Here is a 19985-nt window from a genome sequence, read left to right as displayed (position 1 = left end):
GTACAGCCCACTCATGACTACAACTTAATCACCTGGATCACAAAACGCGGATCTTACACCTAGTTGTTCGACAAAACTTCTCTCTGCAGTTTCTTCCACGACAGAGCAAGGTAAACCGATTTGTGGTAACGAGACATGTAAAAAGTGAACTTAAAGGGATAGTTCACCCATAAATGAAATTTTTGTCATTTTCTCACCCTAAAGTTGTTCCAAACCTGTACGAGTTTCTTTCATAATTACTCTTCACAAAAGAAGGTAACCAAACAGTTGACGGCAGCCATTGACTGCCATAGTATTTTTTCTCCCATACTATGGAAGTCAATGGCTGTTGTCAACTGTTTGGTTTCTGGCATTCTTCAAAATATCTTCTTTTTAAAAGAGGCTGATATCCTGGTCAGGCCAGTGCACACATGACGCTGAACAGGAGTAGTTTAGTCCCATATTCAATTTGATTCATTGTGAAGTCATTCATCTGTGCTCTGATTTCAGAGTTACAATTATATCTACTAAGAGCCGTCGAGTCATCTCCCAACACATGTGTAATTCACGTTTTGAGAGTCACTCTTCCACTCTTTACCCTGCAACTTTGACACTGGGATCACTTGAATACATGGCTTCACTTTCAAAATCTGTTCCCTTATCACGCTCAAATGAGTTATCACCTCTCACCCACATAAAAAAGACGACAAATTGATTGACAGGTCTCCCTTACCCGACCCTGGTTTGTTGAACTGAACCAATAAGTGTCATGTCAAGGAAAAAAATATGTAGATGTCTACACAATAGATTACTTTTCTGTGATACTTTTTATATTATACATGTGTTCGAATTTATTAAAATCACATTACTACACAAAAAAGCGCCAGTCATTTAAAAAAGCTGCCCAAATTTTCTCCACCTGCCCAAAGCATATTTCTCCCGCCCAGCCCAATCAAAAGTAACCACATTAGAACCCGCCCAATCTGCAACACTGCCTCTTGGTCGGGAAACACTGTCCTAGGGTATACCTTTCATGATGAGTTTGTCAGTAAAATTCTCAAAGATCAAATATTTACCACATTGCTACCAATCAGCGGCATTTTCAGACAGATTAAACGGAGTAAGATCAAATAATTGTAATAAATTGTTATTCTGAGTTCTGAAGAATTTATTATAACATTATTATTATTATTATAATGTTATTATTATATAAAATTAATTAAACTTTAATGATATAGTAATGTGCTATAACATTATTTGAGAGTTTTAAATATCTGAATGGGTATACAAATTAATTGAAACGAAATTAGAACTGAATTGAATCACAATCTTCTTTTCTATTTACAGTACATTTTTGGGTGAACTATCTTTAAGTTAAGGTAACTTAACAGTTTCCAGTTCCCAATCTGATGAGAGCAGGATCAATGACATGATGGCAAGCTACACAGTTAAGACTGTGTGTTTCTTTACTCAATAGGCTATTTTTACACAAGCGCTGGTTTGTTCTGCTGTTATTATTTTGTCTATGATGCATTCTGTTATTTCTTTCCCTTAGCCATGAACTGCAATCCACCAGTTCTTGAGTCAGCAAAACAGACATGGGACCTTATGAAGTCCTTAATTTGCTTTCCCACCAACACTTTGTACTTCTGTCCAAACACATTGCTTCAGTTCTCTTATGTTGCTGCTTTTTACACAGCGGCACATACTGTAGAATAAAGGGTCCCTCTTTTTACTATGGATAACATTAGGCTTGCTTTGATTTTGCTCACCCACAATGGGCTATAAAATCTGTAGCCGCGTTTCCATTACCCTACAAATTGCGCAAATTGAATTTGCGAATTGAAAATACGCCCAATGGAAACACGTCAATTTCGCAAAAACTTCCATTTATCGCAAACAAAGTTTTTACGCTCGCATGAGGTGGTTTTTCAGGCAATTCGAAAAAGAAATATTTCGCAAAACTGCAATGGAAACAGTTTTTGCGCATTTACAGGTCACCTGACGTAGATGACGCGGTATGTTTGGACGGAATACGAGACAGAGTTCTTTATTCAATTCATAAAAGACAAAAGAATTACAGGAATAATGGATTCTAAACCTCAAATAAATGCCACAATCAAGACCTCGACGCAGAAATGAGGGAGAAACACCCAGAAACACCTCATATGTGCCGCTCACAAGTATAATAAGGGTCGTTCCTTACCATTAATGCTTTGAAAACACACATACATCTCCTTTGATTAATAATAATGGCTAGTGCAGTGGCTGGGATATAGTACACAAACCTACCAACGTCCGTTGCCATGGTTTTTGGAATGATTTTACTTATCGCGAGAGTTTTAGTCGCATAACATCGGTTAATGGAAACGCCGTCATTTCGCAATAGTTTTTTGTCGACATTTAGAAAAAATAGCAAAAGTTTTGCGCAAATCTGTAATGGAAACACGCCTTGTGATATTATTTCAGGTCCCCTGCATGAACGTCCGAGACTGAGATTGCGAGCTTAGACCAACTTGTGTTGCAATTCTGAACTAATGTCGCGGTCGTTGCTTGATAAAAAGCATGTTTACATAAACACATTGTTTTCTGTCATCTTGTTTTCCTTTAGTCTGGATAAGATCCTGGCAGCCATGACCATTGCAGCAGAGAGGAATAATAAGGAGAGGTTTGCTCCGATAGTGGAGGGGCTGGAGAACCACGAAGCCCAGCAGCTACAGGTCAGTGTTCTGCCTTTTACAAGAAACAGGGAGTCAGAGAGCTGTACTTCCCCACCTGCCACTCCACCTTATTACTTCATGTTATAATTCATTGCACTCTTTATTTTAGACATAGATTATAGATACCTTTTTGTTTGCTCTGATAGAATGAAAATACAGCAACATTTCAACTTATCATTTTGTTTTGTTTTAAATTTTACATTTAACTTCTTATAAAGTTATAAATTTAGTTCTAAATTAAAGGCACACTATGCAGTTTCCGTTTTTCTCAAACAGCGACCCCTTGAGTCGCTCTGGAGTACTTTAACTTTACTGTCATAAATACCACTCACGCAGAGCCGTCTCTGCCATAGACATCATATAGATAGACGCCCTATCGACCGCTACTGCCTACTGGCGCGGTCGAGCCGTGGGGCCGCCATCTTAGACCGGTCACTCGCTCCACTCAGTCTAATCTGTATGGCAGGTGCAATGAGCTGTCAGCACATTTTAATTAATCATACCTCACTGAATACCGAACTGATTTTCACGCGGGGTTTTTTTCTGCAAAGTTCATGTAGCTATGATACAGGACACATGGTTCGGTGTATTTTAATATTCATAGTAGGCTTAACAGCAATATAATATTCTGATATAAGATATAAAGTGACCAGACATCCTCAATCAAAATATGTGATGTAGGATATAAGGTATTTTATAAATCACACACTATAAATATGATAAAGAAGCAGAAACAGATAGTTGCAGTAAAGTAAGATATTTTAATAAGTTGAAGAAACGTGTGTGTATTACACTGCTTCCTGATATCACGTGCGCAAACACAAATAACCTATATATATATATAAAAAGTTATGTCCGGTCGAACAATGTATGAATTAACTTCAGATTGGATTGTGTTTGTAATAGGCACTTACCTAGCGCTAAAAGTAAGTTTCGTGCCTCTAACAAGTGCTTTCGAACTTTCTGATCTGAATGGTGTGTGGAAAACACTTGAGTTGAGGGAGGGAGAAAACACTTGGGGGAGACTTCTCCCAGTGTCTAGAACGCAACTGAATGCCTTTTCAAGCGTCTCAATACTTGAAAAACCACAGGAAACTACTTTTAAACACGAAATTACTTGATTTACAGAGGGTCTATTCGCACGTCTATTAATATAAACGTTACCTGAGGTAATTTTCCCGGACCTTTTTTAAAGAAGGTAAAAGTCGCCGTAATCTTTACTGACATTGTCCGTAATGATTACTGAGATGGCACATTCGGACGGGACTAAAATAACCGAGAAACTCTTGTAATTATTACTTTACCCCACCTCTCCATGTCGGGTGAACACCGGCTGGTGCAGTAAACATAGACTAGCTAACGTTAGATCAAAGATCCTCAATTATCTGGTAATATTCTATTTACAAAATACAACCAATAGTACGGTAATGTTAAAAGTAATCCCCCGGGCTCTATTTGCGATGATCCGCCGATTAGAACAGGAAAATGCTCCACAGTGCTCTGGCATCTTAACTGCTGCCACGCAACGAAACTAGGAGTACGACCGGTTTGAGATGGCGGCCGCATTTCTCAGTGCCCAGCGGCCAATAGGGCATCTAGTCTCTATATAATATCTATGGTCTCTGCACTCTTCCGACCGCGCTTTCTTTGTTTTCTTCGTCGACTCTGCCATGATTCACGTCTGAATAGTGTCTTCCATAGTGGCTGCTTCATATGTTGTTGATGTATGTGACGTCGTGCCGCAAATGATTTTGAATCTGTTATATTAAGGTCTTACAAATCTTGCATAGTGTGCCTTTAAATTTAGATCTAAATGAAGTTCTAAAAGTTTTAAATTACATTTTATTTTATTTATATTTATTTTTGTGGGGGGGGGGTGTTTTATATGGGTATGTTCTTTAGCATGTGTTTGTATTTAGTGTCTGTTATTCTCTAGAAAGAGCACAGAATATTCAAGTGGAACACACATAAACATCATACGTTTTTAAATTGTATATGCCCTCATGTTTTATTTCACTTCAAATAATTTGTAGAATTCTAACTTGCCCAGGGCAGCAGATATAGATCTGCTGTTTAGTGTCAGTCAGTGTGTGAGGCCTCTACACTCCAAATGCTCTGTTTGCTCTGCTCCGAATGAGCCAGGTAGAAATTGGCACATCTGTCACTCAAAGCTCTTTTGCACCTCTGCTCAGCTTGACATGTAAACAAAGTCCCCCTATCCCTCTCCTCACTGTGTTCTGTGGTCTTCTGTCAACCCAGCCACCTACACCACAAGATGGAAGCTAGCTGCTGGCTATTTTAATGGAACGGGAGGTGTATTATAAACCCTAATCAGCCCCAACCAGGTCACACAAAGAACCTGGAGCTCTGGAAACTAGCAAATAACAAACAAACCAAACCAAAAAGAAAAAAAAAAAAACTTCTTGAGAGGGGGTTACTTTATCATCTTCCCTTCTTACTTTTTCCTCTGCATTCTCCAATCTGGTCTCAGAGGAACTGAATCAAAAGGGCAAGAATGCAGCACCAACTGTATTTATCATTCTCTGCTTCTCCACAACCTGCAGTGATCTGTGACCAAGCACAACAAGCCACTCTCACACATTCATTAACCAAATCCCTAATCTTTGTGTTGCTGTTGAGAGAGCAAAGACGACAACAATGTGATATAGAGGGAGCACTAGGAGAAAGGAGGTGTGAATCTCTTTTGATTTTGTGCCTTGTTTTCCTCCTTGAAAAAAATGTGTTTTGCCGTCACGCCATCTCAGTGACGCAAGCACGCAAACTTAAAACCATCCCAGCAGTGCCGTTTTTTTAATTAATCTGCTGGAATCCACCTCTGGCACTGTGCTGTAGAAGCTCATCATTGTACACTCAACCCATAAAGGAAAATAAGCCCCTCAACCTGGACCAACACCCTATCTGCAACATCATTCCAAACAGGCTGGTCTGCCGACACAGCTGCTAATAAAAATGCCAAAACGCCTTCGGAGAACTCGAAGAATGGTCTCGATTCACTCAGTGAGACTCTTCAATGATGGAAATAATTGCTCAAATGGGAATATGAGAAGATGTAAGAACTTTGGTGATGTGGAGGCATAATGTTGTATGATGGGAGCCTCAGCAAATTGTGCTTCATTGGTTTGCAAGAGTCCTGCTATTTCAAATTATTTTTATTTCTGTTTTATATCATTTTTCTTTTCAAGTTTAGTTTTGGTTAGTTTTACTCCCTTTTTTGTTCGCTTTAGTTCATATTAGCAATCTAAGCACAGTCTAGTATTATTTAGGGATGCATCGAAAGGACATTTTTTGGCAGAAAACGAAAATTCTAGATGGACTTGGCCAAAAACCGAAACCGAAAATGAAATTAAAAATGAAATGTGTATATATATATATATATATATATATATATATATATATATATATATCAATTTCTTATTTTAAATGAGTTTATTTTTATTTTTTATAATTGTATTGTTTTTAAACTTTTTTATCAAATTCAATAATTTAATGAATCTGAATAAAATAAAATAAAACTAATTCAGGCCAATAAAATAAAATAACCACACTTTTATTTCAAGTAACACAAAAATTGGACAGAAAATAGGCCTATATTAAATATTAATATATCAATATATTCTTCTTCATTCAGTTCAATGCAGCAGAATCAGATTTAACAGATTAATTTTATCAAAATAAAGTAGTCCTACAAAGCTATTATCAGAGCATGTGAGCAGATAGCAGGGAGAGGATTAGTGAACAAGAGCGTCATTTTACCAGTGTTGTCCAGCACGGCTATTCACACCATATTAAAGAACAGTAGGGCTATTGCAAACAGAAACAAGTCCAGAGATATTTCATGTCGGCACGTTTTTAGCGTACTTTGTCTTCCTGGTGAGCATGAACAATACATGCGTTTGGGCCGTGAGCGACTGAGTAGAGCACGCAACACACACACACAGAGGTTGCAGCAGAACACTGAGCAGAACGCGATGCGAAGACAGAGCGGAGAGCACAGCGCACAGGCACACACACAGTGGAACACGCTTCGAAGTTGTCCATCTTCGGATGCAGAGCTGCTCGCAAAGTAACAAAACACGCAGAGCCAGAGTGAAACCTGATCGCTGAGCACGGAGTGGCGGGGCGGCATATTTTCGGCTTTTTTCTCTTTGGGCCAAAGACAGAAAATGCCATTTTCGGCTGAAATTTGGGTGCATCCCCTAGTATTATTGATATTTTTATTGTATTTTTATTTTGAGTCATGAACATATTTAGTTTAGTTTTTCCCAGTTACATTATTATTATTATTATTATAATATATATATATATTTTTTCATTAAGAGCTCCAGTTAAACAGTGATGCCCACATTTTTTACAACAAAGGGACAAAAAAGTGAACAAGATTGAGGGCCATGGGCTTAAAGTAAATGTTGCATTATAACCATCTATATTATTATATTATAGGCTATTAAAATAAATGAACAATCAACTTTTTTTCCTTTTTTTCTCTCTCCTGTGATAGGGCATGGCAGGCCAAATTAAAGGTCATCATGGCATCTCTGAATTATAACCAGCACTTTATTTCTATAGTCCACATTAGACATTCTTCTATACACTCTACATTCTACTAGAAGTATCTAACTGGATCAAACCTATGCATCTCCTGCAGATGATAAAATTTTCCAAATGTTGTGTCAAACAGTTTCTTCCCCTTGGTTTAACACTAGAACTGCCATGACGGTCATTTTGACTGTTTTGAATTTTATATCTGCAATAACTTTGATGAAAAAATAAATAAAATCCTGCTGGTACCTGACTTTTCCTAAAAGTGTCTGTATTTTCATTTAAAATGTTTTTCATATAAATTACACATAAGGCAAAAAAACAAATTAACATATTTATCTATTTCGGCCATAGACGGTCAGATTGACCGCACTGAATTTCGGGGTATTATTATACATATACCAATATACACAACAATAAAATGTGGTAAAAAAAATACACAAAACATATTCCACAACAAATCATTTAAATGTAATGATATTCAGAACAGAACAAGAATAAAAAAAGAACTATAAACAAGCCAAAATGAAATCGGCTACTTTCAAGCGAAAGTGAAAGTAAGCGACGTTGGGCTCACGTAACTCTCTAATTAGAATCAAAATGTTTCAACATTTGCGATGTATTTGGATGGTAAACTATTCTTTATTATAGGCTTTGTACTTCACTCACGTTCCAATATCGACGGAAAAATCATCCTTCACATGCGCAAAATGGTACGAATTGTACTACTGACTAAATAAACAGAGCAGTGCAATTTTTATATGTTAGGTTGACTACTTTATTATTATATTTTATTATGGCTATAATGAACAGGCTGCGATGTCAAGATTGCAATGCTGGAATATGGTGTGTGTGTGTGTGTGTGTGTAAGGCGCGGGCGCGATCGAACAAGTGTAAACATGAAAATAGGCTACTCCGTCATTTTGTTGAGGACATCTACGGATATTATTATTTATAGATGTATAATTAAACTTGTTTAAATGTACAGTTTGGTGTTGTTTTGTTTTAAAAAGATATTCTAATACAATAAATGCATTAATCTCTCATTTGGGTATTTATCATTAAAGATTTAGAGTTTGGAATCTAGCGGTCAAAATGACCGCTTGCGGCAGTTCTAGTAGTTATGGAATTCTGGCACTTCTAGTGTTAAGTCAGGTTTCTTTTTTTGAGGCCCCTTTTTGGAGGAAAAAAAGCGTGATTCAGAATGATGTAGCTTCTCTTGACTAATAAAATCATGCAGGACAATAAAACATGCAGACCCACAACAACTCTAAAAGTCCAGGTTGAGGCTGGTGAAGGTATACAAAGACTCTTCACATGTCCATCAAGTGTGATCTTTCCACTGTGCATCGATCACCGAAGCAAAGACCATTCCTTCTCATCCCGGTGGGCTCCCTGGAGCCACCTTATAACCTGTTAAGAACCATCAGCACTCCTCCCTGCCCACTGCCCTGATCCGATAAATCAATTAAAAATACACATCTGTTCAGCCAGGCCTGCTCCCTCCTTCCATCCCTCGTTCCTCTGGACAGCTTTACTAATCCACCAGCATCTTTTCCCTTCGCTTTTACCCTGTTTTCCTTTACAGTTCTTCAAAGTGCCAACTGCCTCGTTCCATCCTGATGATTTCATTTTATTTTAAGTAATGTGATGTATTGATTTCTTTCATTAAGATGAGAGACGAGAGCAGTGTGAATAAGAGGCTGTTGCAGAGTACTACATTTAATCATTTACTGCCAAAGGGATTATTCTAAGAATTTGCTTGCATTAAATGATGGTTGTGTGTGTGTGCGTGTGTGAATGAATACAGGTGGCTTGCATGCAGCTGATCAATGCCCTTGTTACCTCCCCGGATGATTTAGACTTCAGGATACACTTACGAAATGAGTTTCTGCGTTGTGGCCTCAAGAAGATACTACCAGTGAGTATATCTTTTGCTTTTTCCTTTTTCCTTTTATATTTCTGTTTTTTATTTTTGTTACTTTTAATTTCTGAATTAATTTTTTTTTTTTTTTTTTTTTTGAATGATTGATTTAAAAAAAAAATTGTGGTATGATGAATGCTCATTAGTTTTCCTCATGTGGTAAAGGTAAGTTGGTAAATACATAGAAAAAAATGCTGTTATACATATGTAGTTTATCAAATGACAGATACAGTGTTTGGGTTTTAAAATGACATCAGTAAAAGCATTTTTTTTTATTATTATTGCTTTACAGAACAATCAAAAACTTTTGAACAACTTAACAAAACAATAAAAAACTGCTGAAATGTGCCCTTCTTTGGTGTCTTCCTCCCTAATGGCACAGCTTTGTTTCATAAAGGCCGTTCCCTTCACACATCATTATCAATCAGCGTGCAGATCTCTGCTCCACACTGCCACAAAGCCCGCAACAAGGCCAGCACATCACTCACCATCTCATTTATGTGGGCATTTCCTTACTCTTAATAAGTCATTTTGACTGCTCCCAATATTATTGCTACAATTATTATAATTATCTCAGTCTACCCCCGCATATGATGAGCTTATCGTAATTTATGAATAATGTATTTGAAAGTTTAATAGGACAATTAAATATGACATTGTTCTCTAATTGTGAATAATGAGTTTTCAGGTTTTAGTATCCTCAAAATGGCAAGTGCAAAGGGAAAGAAACAAAGTGAAAGACAAATGAGATGCACTAAATCCTCAAGGAGAGATAGAAAAATGGTGTCTGATGAAATGAAAATACACATTTCTGGAGATGGGTGTCTGTGTGTGTGCGAGAGAGTGAGAGAAATTTGGTCCTGCCTCCTACTGCTGCATAACGAGTGCTCTTTCTCTCGGATAGGCTGTTTCTTTAAGACAGATGGCATGCCTGAAGTATTGTCCACTGATTGATAACTACAGAAATTGGGTTACATTTGGCTTTTCACCGTCCATAAACTACACCAGCAGTGATTCATAGTGGAGTTTTTATCACACCTTTTTTATCCTCTCTTTCTTTATCTCCCTCCCTCTCTTAACCCGTTATATCTGTCGCATATGTTGCAGGTATACAAAGCAAGACAATCTGTGTACCATAGAAAAACAGATTGACTCTTAGTTCAATGCAACACTTGTGGTTTTAATTGACACAAGAGTTTTAATTGCTTGATGAGCACAGTTTTCTCAGAAATGTTATTATTATTATGGGAAGATACCAACCTCCATGGTTTTACCATTGGAGTAAGCACAACGACCAACATAGAATCATGCATGCCTTGATAACCAATCACATTATAGCCTTGACGTCATTGAATTGCTGTACAGTGACAGTCAATCACTTATTTGCAGATGCCATAGAAGTGAAAAAGAAATGCTGTGCTCTGAATCCTCCCTGTTGCAAACTTTTCTGTGATTCTTATTAAACAGCACATTTTTTTGTGAACTTCAAAAATATATATATCCAAAATTAATGTTTAAAGGCAAACACTGTTGATTCATTAAGTGATACAGCAGCTTTTGTACTGCCATACGGGAGCCTCTCCTCCATCGTCGTCTGTTCCAAAAATAAATAAATAATAATAATTCTTTGGGCAAGACATACACACTTTTTTAAATTTCCTTTCCATTTGCACTTGCTGTTTTGTGGATTTTGAAACCTGTAAACTATCAATCTTGAATACATATAAACCACCGGTAAAAAGTTTGGAAACATTAAGGTTTTTTAATGTTTTTGAAAGTAATCTCACCATGGCTGCACTTATTTGATCAAAAATACCGTAAAGACATTAATACTGTGTAATATTATTACAATTTAAATGAACTGGTTTCTGTTGTAATATATTTAATTTTTTTTATTTATTCCTGTGATGGCAAAGATGAAGTTTGAGCTGCCATTACTTCAGTCTTCAGTGTTATATGGTCTTTTTTACTGTATTTCTGATCAAATAAATGCAGCCTTGGTGAGATTAAGAGACTACTTTCAAAAACATTAAAAAACGTTAATGTTTCCAAACTTTTGACCGGGACTGTATGTCTGCTAAAAGTGAACTTCTCAACATTTAGGAGTATACTAACATGGCCTTAACTCACAGACATGGTCTAAATGCCACAAAACATTATGATTTCTTAAGAGGCCTTTAAGTGGGTTATGTACAAAGAGGTGTTTTCTAGCTGTTCAAAAAGCAGACATTTTCTCAAACTTCTTCTTTATCACCAGTGTTATATGATGACTCAGTCACTCATTCCTCTCATATCACCCTCTGTAATCACAGGAGCTGAAGGAGACGGAGGAGCTGGATATTCAGCTGAAGGTGTTTAATGAAAATAAGGAGGAGGATTCCATCGAACTGTCTCACCGACTAGATGACATCCGTGCAGAGATGGAATATCCTTTTTACGGCTGCCTCGGCCGTGCGTGCAGCCGTGAGGGCGCCCGGTGCAGCTCGTGGGTCTAAAGCCAAGACCTCCAGTTCATTCAGAACGGATTTGAGAATCAGGGTTTTTTTTCAATTCCAGTCCAGCCTCTGGCAACTCTGGTGGTAAACAAACCTCTTCACATCAACACATGCATGCACCACACACATATCCCAGCATCCTCTGGCCCTGAGCTCATTATACTGACATTCCAGAGACACAGAGAGCAACCTCTACGCTCACCTCTCCTCTGTTTAATTCCCCTCAAATCTGCAGATAGACTATGCTACGCAACTATGGAAATCCGTTCACACTTATTTTCTCCCTGTTTCTACATCTGCATCTGACCCTTCAGGCCACAGCTGCGTACGTGGCAACCATATGCAGTAGCTTCTGGATTTGTGTGTGTATCCTCGCTGTACCCTTTATAAAGTAGCTTGAAGCCATTCACTGAATTCGAAAAGAGTAATGCATATATTTTCGGTTATTTTAGTTTTGATTTGTTGATATTTTTTATTGTTTCGCCCTTTCCATAAGCTCTCAGAGGGAAAGCTTCACTGAAATGATGGAGAATCTAGAGTTTTAGTTCAGGCTGTCTAGACTAATGATTTTCGTGAGCAGTCAACTATGCAAGAGACACAACATTTGTCTCTAAGGACAATTTGGCATTGATCTGTAAGTGCCTTGTGTAATATGCGTGTCTAAGCAACGGTCTCTGTCTTTCTCAGTCCTTCATTTCCCTGCTTCTTACTCAAAACACCAAACGTTTTTCCAATCCCACCCTGAATATTTACAAATAGCGATTCTGTCTGTCTGTCTATCTATTTAATCGGTATGGGTCATCGGTACAATGGCTTGAAGGAGCCTGAGAAGTTTAGAGCCAGTGCCACCTACTGGTAAAATCAAATATTTTCATGCTTATAACTTTGGATTTGGTTGACTTATTCTCACGGGAGTTCCTGAGATTCCTGAATCCTTGCCAAGTCCAATGATACCGAACATGCTAGGTTTCGCCTTATGGTTTGTGCAACGTTGTGATTTAGCATTTAAATAACTTTCGTGAATATCTTCTTAACCGTTGGACGATCGAGACGAAACCACCGTAGGAAAATCGGAAACATAGGTCGTTGAAATTAATTTAAATGCCAAATGTCAAACATTTGATAGTAAGTGGCAAACAAATACAATTAAAGTCCGGTGTGGGTCATTTTCTATGTGCTCATAAATATAAATGTCTATAACACCAAAGCGAAATTAGATATTTGCACCAAATTTGACACACACAAAACAAGCGGTAGGACTGCACCACTTGGTTGCGCTATAATTGAACAAAACATGACATTGGCTCTAACTGCAGTACTGTTGATCTGATTTACTTCAAATCAGAAGTCTCAGTTGATATCATAGTCCATTATGACATTGGTGTACCTTGAAAAACATGGCTGTCATTTTAATTATAAAATGACAAAAAAAAGATCCAAAGCTGTAACTGCAATGTTTTTTGCATATTATTGTTTACAAACGCATTGGCATATCGTTACGAAACTCAGTATGTTTCTTCGACACCATGCCCTGAAGGTACTCAAAAAGTTTTAATGCTTGCAGCTATATTTATTATTATTATTATTATTATTATTATTATTAATAAGAATATAGCACTTCTGGTCCAGTTTAGTTCTGGCCACTTTAGTGACTTCAGGAAGCTGTTGAATATTAATTGTTAAAAGTTGGGCAGCCTGATTGATTGACCCTCGCTCTCTGTCTTTTGTATTGCTCAGCCTCATGCTGATACAGCTCATGTTTATGCATCACCTTCCCCACCAGTATATTACTGCAAACATGCCCAAAATACAAATATGCACAGACGGTGTGTCTGTGTTCACACTCATGGCCCTGCTTAATAGATAGAATGACTTTCCATTGTGTTTTGCTGGTTTTGAAGTGTGGAGAAAATAATTCACTTAAGCAGATCACCTGTGTTATCAGCAATAATGCTCTGAAGATGCTTGTATTCTCATATTGAGTTGACAGAACATGGGATACACTCACAACTCTATGAATAACTGAAATGATATGAGCTAATTAGAAAATGTTCAGCATTAGTGGGGCAGATTGGTTTGCTGCAAGGGCAGTTTTTAAAGTGCAGTTCAGGGGCTTGAATTCTTATGTTTCAATTGTATTATTATTCCATAAATATGGAGTTATATAATGAAATATTGAGGTTTTTGTCTCTGTTTTTAGTTGATATTCTTTTAAAGAATATATAGTACTCTTTCCCGAGGCAATTTTTTATTTAATGGAGACAGACTCGCTTTACTTTTTAGTTTTTCCTTTACATATTGAGCCTCCACAGCTTTGTTTTCTATCCCAGTGGAATGGAAGGAGCGCATATGGTGGCTCAAGAAAGTATGTTCCAGTCTAGGCAGTGCATCACCATGCAGTCAGCATGCAACTGTACACACTATTTATGCCCATATTATTTTTATTTATTTAATATAATAAGGTTTTGTTTTTGTTTTTTTTTGGTCAATGTTGTTCTATTAACTCCATCCTAGGACCATTACAGAGTGCTACATTTAATCATCACATGCTTTAGCTTGCCACCATTGAAAATAGATTCAGTCATTCATTTTACTCAAGTGGACATAACTGGGAGGGTTGGGATGTCAGTCGTGACTGATCCATGTTTTATGATTTTAAATAATCAAACTCAAAGGATGTTCAGTTAATTCATGTCCAGGGCCAGGGTATGAACTGGCAGAATAGATATTTCTTCTGTCACTTTTCTTCAATCCTTGTGTTTACTCATGTTTGCAAATTAGATCCCTAAAGTCACTTTAGAATGCAGACAGATAGCTTCAGTTCTGGTTAGACTCAACCTTTGACTCATCCTATCTGAATTAAAGGAAGCAAGTTATTTCCAGTGAGTGATGACCATGCACCTTTAGTTATATTTGCACACACTTTCTCATTTTAGAACTATACCACTGCACTTTTAATCATTCCTGTCACTCTACTGTATATTTTATAAACAGTCTTATAAGCATACACACATATATATATAAATGTCATGTTTAGATCAACTTTGTTTTACTACATAACAAACAGGATGTACAGTTGTGTCCTTAACAATCCATGCACTGATATGGGTGAGGTGTACCATCTCCTGTCCAACATGGTGAAAGACACAGGCTCAGAATCTTACTTCCTATCCATTCTCCAGCACCTGCTGCTCATCAGGAATGATTATTATATCAGGTGAGTGCTATCATATCTTATTTTTAATATCCATTCCATAAATGTGATATTATAAGACTTATATATAAGACTATATGACCTACCTGTTCATTAACACTTTTCTCAGTTTCTATTGACTTGACAAACATACTTGAGTATGATAATTCCTAGATTATAGTTGAGAATAATGGAAATAAATAAAATTAAATGAATAGACAAAATAATTTAAAATAAAATGTAATATGTTAATAATATACAATTTCTCATATCATGATAAAATATTTTAGTCATACCACTCGTTAACGAGGTCTTGAATCAGAATTTATTTTAAAAACGAGAGTTATTTTGCAATGTTCAGCCGCACTCAAGAGTATGTGTGTCTGTCAGAAAGTGAAGAAATGATACTGAGCATTTCAGTTCACTGTTGCATCAGACCTGTTGCCGAGGTAAAATATTTAATAAAAAGGGAAGAGCAAAGCGATGAAAGGGAGGAAATTTACCATGGACATGTTGCTGCTCACTTTGAGCTATGAATAATGTATTGCCTGGCTTGTTGGAAAAAGCGAGAAATAGAAAACACATTAAGCAAGTAGTATGGCAGATTCTTGTTCAGTGCCATCCCTCCCGCCCCTGTGTCTGTAACTCTGACAGCAGAAAACAGGATCACTACAAATGCTGATTAAAAATGTATGCACTTATTAAAGACTAAAGAAAAACAACACGGACAATCTCTTTAATGTCTCCAATTGTTTCTTTTTGTCACCAATGAGATTAAATTAAGAGAAAATGAAGTCTCCTGCCTCTCAGATTTTTCTTCTGAGAAAAAGACCCTAGGAATCCCACAGATATTGTGATACAAAGTACATAAAACATAGCTAAGAAATCCTGAACTATAAAAGAGCGAAGTTTGAGCAATGGCACTTTTATTTGCTTCAAAACGTATATATTTCCCAAGCTTAGCATCTAAAGATGGATCTGCAGCTGTGTTTTCATATATGTATATGCATATATATGCATCTGTATTACATGGTCACTCTATAAATATCTCATCACTCATGTCTTTGGATGCTTTTGAACCTGGTGCGACGTTTTATGTAGATTGGATTGGCTGGTTGAGAAATTCTATGGCTATAATTTTAGATTAAAAGGATCCCTTGAGATCAGTGCTTTGATGGTGGAGTCTCCAAGGAGAGGGCGGGACGAATAGGCTGGTGGCATCTCTCTACTTCAGTCCGCATCAGTCGACAGCGTCGCTCTTGTTCATAGGTGTTGGGAGGTACTCTGGTGATCAAAGCCAGCCATAAAGGAGAGCTGTCCGTGCCAATAGATTGCATCGTTTGATTTAAAGCTATTCTTTAAAGCCATTTCAACCAGACACCCTTATCCTCAGTTAACTCTGTGCCCTCAACTCCGTCCTTGGTTATTTGTATGGAAAGTTTTCCCTCAATTTGTTTAATAACCTTTTTTTTTTTTTCAAATGAAATAAAATAAACTGAACAATTTAATAAGTTACCAATGTCCTTCAGCCTTTCTTTTTACTGCTTTTTGGAGCAGTGGAAGATGTTGGCAATAACTTCCTAAGACTCTGTAACAGAAGGTAGATCATAGGGAGGGTATATGGAGCACATCTTCTACTTTTGGCCGTGACTGATGTAAAGATTAGATGGGCAGTGTGGAGCAGGGGTTGGATGGGAGATGAGAGGCAGACAGTGAAGGTGCCAGACTGAGAGAGAGAAGGAAAGAGCGGCTCTGTTGAGTGGGACATATGCTGTCTCCTCTGTTGGGGTCTGACAGTTCTGGGTCAGTCGTCTCCTTCCCGGTACTATCCAGCATGCGGCAGTGGTGGTAGCCAGGATGTTGAGAAAATAGGGCGGCTTATTGAGATAATGATATGGTGTACATCAGTGACAGGCATAAGCTTCGGGCCTTGCCACTAAGCCAGGCTCGGTGACACTCTCAGCCCTATCAGTTCCAGCCACCCCGTCCGCCCCCTCTGCACGCTTATTACACATCGCTGCCGTGTTTCTTACAACAAGGCCTTGAATTGGCAAATTGTGCGAATATGATTATTTGTTTGGTTATTTAAATATGTTATTTGTCATTGAGATTGGAGAGACATCCAATTATAGTTAATGTCTTAATAGCTGGTTTTAATCAAAACATGTTCATATGTTTAAATGTTAGAACAAGAGATGCAGTCCTCTTTGATGCTGTAATTCTGCTCTTTTCTTTTTAATAAATATGTATTTTAGCATTTTGCAGTACATTAAAGGGGAATATTCCGATCAGAGACAGTGTTGTTTTAGTATTTTTTATATACTTTTGTAGTATTTATTAATATTTTGAATTTGTTTTTATTTTTATATTTTTATTTTTCAGTTTTAATTTAAGTTAATTTAAGGCGTTTGTGTCTGAATTTCTATTTCTAAGTTATTATTTTTTATCTGTTTTAGTTTTAGTGGCATTAATACTTAATTTCAGTTAGTTCCCAAAGTAACACTTTTAATTTAAGTTTAGTTATTTAATTTTATTTGAGCTTTATTTCAATTAATGGAAACTATTTTTAATAGTTTTAGTTAGCAATAACACCACTGATCAGAGAGCACCTGAAAGCTTGCTTATTGTTATTTAGAGGCACCTTCGAGCACACTGAGGTCTTGTGATAATTTTTTTTTTTAATGTTCCACAAGCAGCCTTTCATGGAATATAGATTGTATAAATAGATTGTAAAGATGAGCAAAAGAACACTCCTGTTGTTGCGTTATTCAGAGGGTTAACTTGGGTCAACAAACTGTCATTCATCCATTAGCTTATCTATATTCCCCCGCAAATATTGTTTATCAAACAAGAATGTTTGAAGATGAAAAAAATCTAATGCTCTAGAATTAAGTGGCTTTACCTAAGAGTTGTGGTGCAATTATTTAGTACAGGGACATTTTTAAAGTCATGCTTGTCCATTAGAATTTGAAAGCTTGTTTTGTGTCGAGAAGCTGAGAAAAGGGGATGACACATTTCTGGGAGGAAAATTGAATACCTACAAGAGACATTCAAGGTCATGCTTGGAACATAATTGTTTGCCACTACGGAGCTCGGCTTAAGTCGACATTGTATTTGTTAAATGTCACTCGCAATTAAAATTGGTAATATAACTTGGAAAAGGTCACTCGCTAAGCGCCATGGCAGTATCTAGTCCCAGACCCATTTACTCCCCGTCCCGTCATTGTCACCCCTCCAAACACAAGGCCGTGTTTTCCCTGCCATTGTGTGACTAATTACACAGATTACACTGATTAGATTTGCGTCTGCAGGTTTTATTACCGCCCTTAATTGCCAAAGATGATTGCAAATTAGAGAGGGAAGCACGGAGGCCTGGATGTCAGTTTGTCTTCACCTTGAATGGACAAAGTCACCCAACTGCTCACCCAACAGCTGCATGCTTTGCCGTTAGTGATTTCATTATGTACCAAAGGAAACCTTAATTCAATGTCGTGAAATACCATTAAAAGATATGTCTTACCGGATGATTTATGAAGAACTGTCCTCACCGGAATGCACGAGGCGGTATTTTATATGAAGTTAACGGCTTTGTCTCTTGTCATATTCTGCCCCCTCACTCTCGCAGTACTCCTTCTTTTTATTACAGGCCTCAGTATTACAAGGTGATCGAGGAGTGTGTGTCCCAGATTGTCCTCCACCGCAGTGGGATGGATCCTGATTTTGCCTACAGGGAGAGACTGGATGTGGACTTCAGTCACCTCATCGGCAAGTCTGAGATTAGGTCTCCTGTGTCTTGTAGAAAACGTCTTTATGTTATGAGCACCACACTAAACCTTTATGCACTTCCGCTTAAGTTATTATTCATTAGTACAACTCAGTTTCCAGACTATTACATTCTGTCTTGAACTGTATGGTCATGTGATAAAGTGGCCAGAACATTTCAGAATGAATAAAAAGAGTTTCAGGTTTCGGTAAGCAGCTTTAGGTAAAAGCGAGAGAGCGATATTGAGTTAAATCAATTCAATCAAATCTGTTAGAAATACTTTTTGTGGGCTTAATGGGATGTCTACAGTATTATTACAACAGTCCTGCACAGATTCACACTACAGTCTGTCTTAACATTACTGTGAAATCATGCTAGTTTGAGTTTGAATTTGAGTTTGAGTTTGCAATTTCCTGGAGTAGATCTAATTATTATTCCCCGGTCCCCACGAGAGCCCTGTCTGAAACACCTGCACTCACCTGACACATAAGATAAGCTACACTCATTATGCATAAATAAAACATTATCTGCTAAACCTGGCTGGCAAGTCATGTCTTATAAACGCAACACGACCGATTATATTTGCAGTCCTGGGCTTTTTCATTTGTTTTTATGATTAAATGTTGGTGGGGAAATAAGCATTCATTGCCAATGGTTATGTCACCCAGTTCATGGACACCAAAGGAATTAATATAATAAGGGTGATGTAAATTTTTAGCCTTCTTTTTTTGATTTTGTACCCCCCTTTTGTGTTTTGTCACTAACACTTTAGTAACTTGCCAGCAAATGCTCATTAAAAGTTTCCAAACCAATCTGCAGAAAATTTTTTTTTTTTTTTTTTTTTTGATTTTCTCACTTCTTCCCTTACTTTAATGAGTTGAAAACAGATTTTGCGGGGCACCGTTTTTTAAATTTACATCTCAAACCCCCAGAACACAATACAAATCTCCAGAGGGGAGGGGGGAATGAGACACTGACAGATTCATTTTATTCCGTTCGCCCTTTTTTTTCTTTTAGTTGCCTTCATTCGGTGTCTGATATGGAATCTTATCCATCGTGTTAACAATGCACCATGGAATTTGCATATACTTGTGTTTTGTGTGTTTTCATGTACCCGGCTATTTGTGTATGACAGATCAGTGCGTGGATAAAGCCAAGGTAGAAGAGAGTGATCAGAGAGCAGCGGAATTCTCCAAAAAGGTGAGTTTATTAATCACCCTGGGTGCCGCTATTGGTATGCAACCAGGCTGCTGTCACCAAACTTTTCTCCCATGAGCGATGAGGCAGTGCATCGATTGCTCTCACCTGATCAATAGCTGGCAACAGACCAACATGATCTGTATCAGTGCAA

The 19985-nt window shown here is 37.5% G+C and overlaps 1 protein-coding gene across 18 annotated transcripts in view; it reads left to right on the top strand.

The window, feature by feature from the left end:
- The window catches only part of diaph2 (diaphanous-related formin 2), a 476898-nt gene that overhangs the window by 152188 nt on the left and 304725 nt on the right, over window positions 1-19985 (top strand). For all 18 annotated transcript variants that reach the window (XM_084430722.1, XM_084430721.1, XM_084430715.1 and 15 more), the window contains 6 exons: window positions 2591-2699; window positions 9070-9180; window positions 11496-11608; window positions 14779-14895; window positions 18518-18636; window positions 19770-19834. In XM_084430722.1, the coding sequence (XP_084286848.1) occupies window positions 2591-2699; window positions 9070-9180; window positions 11496-11608; window positions 14779-14895; window positions 18518-18636; window positions 19770-19834 (634 nt within the window). The remainder of the gene's footprint in view (window positions 1-2590; window positions 2700-9069; window positions 9181-11495; window positions 11609-14778; window positions 14896-18517; window positions 18637-19769; window positions 19835-19985) is intronic.

The sequence above is a fragment of the Rutilus rutilus genome (assembly GCF_951802725.1).
Source record: "Rutilus rutilus genome assembly, chromosome: 14".
Classification (NCBI taxonomy): domain Eukaryota; kingdom Metazoa; phylum Chordata; class Actinopteri; order Cypriniformes; family Leuciscidae; genus Rutilus; species Rutilus rutilus.
This window is presented reverse-complemented; position numbering and strand designations above follow the sequence as displayed.